Source organism: Octodon degus, unplaced genomic scaffold, assembly GCF_000260255.1.
Source record: "Octodon degus isolate 3935 unplaced genomic scaffold, OctDeg1.0 scaffold00096, whole genome shotgun sequence".
NCBI classification, from domain to species: Eukaryota; Metazoa; Chordata; class Mammalia; order Rodentia; family Octodontidae; genus Octodon; species Octodon degus.
The window spans coordinates 10378013-10380873 of record NW_004524672.1 but is presented as its reverse complement, the minus strand read 5'-3'; the positions used below and the strand labels follow the sequence as shown (position 1 = coordinate 10380873).

Below are 2861 nucleotides of genomic sequence, written 5' to 3'. Positions count from 1 at the left end.
AGCAGAAATATATAACATGTCTACTGTTTTAAGGGTCTCAAATCAGTCATAAAAGGCTATAGATCAGTATTTTCTTATGCCTTTTAAGTGAGTTCTGCTTGCTGTACTTACGTGGTGCTGAGGTACTAAATTCCCCCAACTGTAGTCACTTCTTGAGACCCCTGATTTCTTTTTCTTTTTTTGTCGTACCGGGGATTGAACTCAGGACCCTGCACTTGGCAGCAAAGCGCTTATTCTTCTGAGCTATCTCCCTGACCCCAAGTCCCCTGGTTTCTAATGCCATGTTTTGAGCTGTGATCCTGAGACTTGCATGCTCCTCTTGACCTCCTGTATTCTTGCCTCCACTACTGTTCCTTAGGAGCTGGACAGTGACAGTGAATGGCAGCGCCTCCTAGAGGCCATGGAGCCTGTTCCTGTTCAGCTAAAGGCTCCTCTCACCTTGCTGTGCAATCCTGACTTCTGCCAGCGCATCCAGAGTCAGTTTCGTGAGACCGGAGAGCAGGTAATGGGCAGAATGTGTTAGGAGTGGTTTTCAGGACTCTGCAGAGATGAAGAATTAAGACACATTCACTAAGCCAGGCATGGTGGTACATGCCTGTAATGCCAGCACTTGGGACGCTGAGGCAGGAGGAATGCCACAAGTTCAAAGCCAGCCTGGGCTAATTAGTGAGTTCAAGGCCAGCCTACACTACATAGCAAGATCCTGTCTCCAAAAGTATAAAACACATTCATTGACATAAAGTTTGCCCCTTTAGGATATTTGCTTATTTAATTTAAAAAAAATGTATTTAGTACAGGGTCTCACTACACAGATCGGACTCATAGTGATCCTTCCTGTTTTTCAGCCTCCCAAGTGCTGGGATTACAGGCACGCACCACTGTACTCAGTCTCATTTGTCATCTCAGTGCACCCTAGAGGCAGGGCCAGCACGGCATGCCACAGCCCCTGTGTATTTGCTTATTTAAAGGAGGCTTACTACCTAATAATACAGAAAAAATAGGCCTCAGTTTTCTCTTTATTAGGAAAAAAATCTGTCTAGGATGGGGTCAACAACTTTTTTCTGATGGTAAATATTTTAGGACTTGTGGGCCAAGAAGCAAAAATGAAGCTTATTTTATGTAAGTACTTATAAAATGAAGGAAAGTGAATTTCCACAAAAATTTCCTTGATTAAATTGAGAACATAACAGCTGAGGATATATTTTTTTTTCCATAATTTTATTGAGAAACAAATAGCAATGAGACAGTTTCAAATCAAATTGGTAGGACAGTTTCAATAATTAACATGTTGCAATGTTTTTTAATATAGGCATACTAATAAGAAGAATGAAAGTGTTTTTAGTGGGATGACGTTTTACTTATCTAGTGTTAAAAGTTAGGTTTTCTCTCTTCCAAAGTCCTTCTTTGCCTCTGAAAAAATGTTTTTACCTCTTAGACACTATATTGTATTTATTTCTTGTTCTTTATATGTATATATATTTTTTTAATGTATTTAATAGAGGGTCTCATTATGCAGCCTGGACTCACAGTGATCCCCCTGTTTTCAGCCTCCCCAGCACTGACTGGGATTACAGACATGCACCACCATGCCCAGTCTCTGTGGCAGACTCAGTGCTCCTGGGGGCAGGGCTGGCATGGCATATAGTGCTGGGATTGAACCCTGGTCCCTGCACTTGCCTAAGCAGGTGCTTAGTCTGCTGAGCTATCATGCTAGCCCTAAAGGGTTTTTTTTTTTTTTTAAAAAAAAAACAACTTATTGAGGTATAATTTATGTGCTATAAAATTTATTGACTTCTGGCATATGGCCAATGATTTTTAATAATTGGCCAAGTTTTGAGATCATAGTCTAATGTGAGAACATTTGTAATACTGTCTGTAGAAATGCTTGTGCCTATTTCCCATTGATCACTTTTCCTAGTCCTTAGTAAGCATAACTCTACTTTCAGTCTCATAGATTCATCTTTTTAGGACCTTTCATATAATTGGATTTGTGTAATGTATGTTCATTGTGACTAGCATCATTCAGGTAGCATGTTTTTGAGGATTCTTCAGAGGTAACTTGGATCACTTTTTCCTTCCGTTTTCCCCCCCATGATACTAGGCAAGCACTCTACCACTTAGCTATGCCCCTAACTCTTTTCATTTTTTTTATCATTGATTAATATTCCATTGATTGGATAGATAACATGTTATGTACTCACAAACTGTTAAACTGGTTGTTTCTAGTTTTGGTTTCTATGAATAGTGCCACTATATACATTCACAAGGAAGTCTTTGTATATATATATATATCAGCAGTTAATGGCTAGATACTTACCAGTGGAACTGCTGAGTCAGTTGGTTACTATTTTCCAAAGTGGCTATACCATCTTAAATTCCTGCCATCAATAGATGGGAGTCCTGGTTTCTTTCTTTTTTTTTTCTTTTTTTGTACGTTAGGGAAGGGTCTACAGGGTGTTCAGGGTCTTACTACTAGATTGGACTCATAGTGATCCACCTGTTTACAGCTTCCCAAGAGCTGGGATTATAGGTGCGCTGTACCATGCCTAGTCTCAATTGCCATCTCAGTGTGCCCCAGGGGCGGGGCAGGCTAGAGGGATCACTCCCGGCCCCTGCAAGCAGGGGCTTTAATCAGCTGAACTACTTGGTCAGCCTGGGTCCTGGTTTCTTAACTTCTTTGCCAACATTTACTCTCTTCTGACCTTTTGATTGTAGTAAGTACATCCTAGTAAGTGAGAATAGTATCTAGTTGTTTTAAGTTGCATTATGCTAGTGATGAATTAAGCATCTTTTCATGGGCTTATTGTCCTTTATGTGTATTTGGTGAAATATCTAATGAAAACTTTTACTTTTTTTTTTTT

General features: G+C 39.9%; 1 protein-coding gene across 6 annotated transcripts in view; it reads left to right on the top strand.

The window, feature by feature from the left end:
• Stk36 (serine/threonine kinase 36) overlaps window positions 1-2861 on the top strand; it is a 32052-nt gene that overhangs the window by 10916 nt on the left and 18275 nt on the right. For 5 of the 6 annotated variants that reach the window (XM_023723088.1, XM_023723085.1, XM_023723087.1 and 2 more), the window contains one exon: window positions 359-502. The exons of the other annotated variant lie outside the window; for it this stretch is intronic. In XM_023723088.1, coding sequence (XP_023578856.1) covers window positions 359-502 — 144 coding nt within the window. The remainder of the gene's footprint in view (window positions 1-358; window positions 503-2861) is intronic. 6 annotated transcript variants of the gene reach the window in all.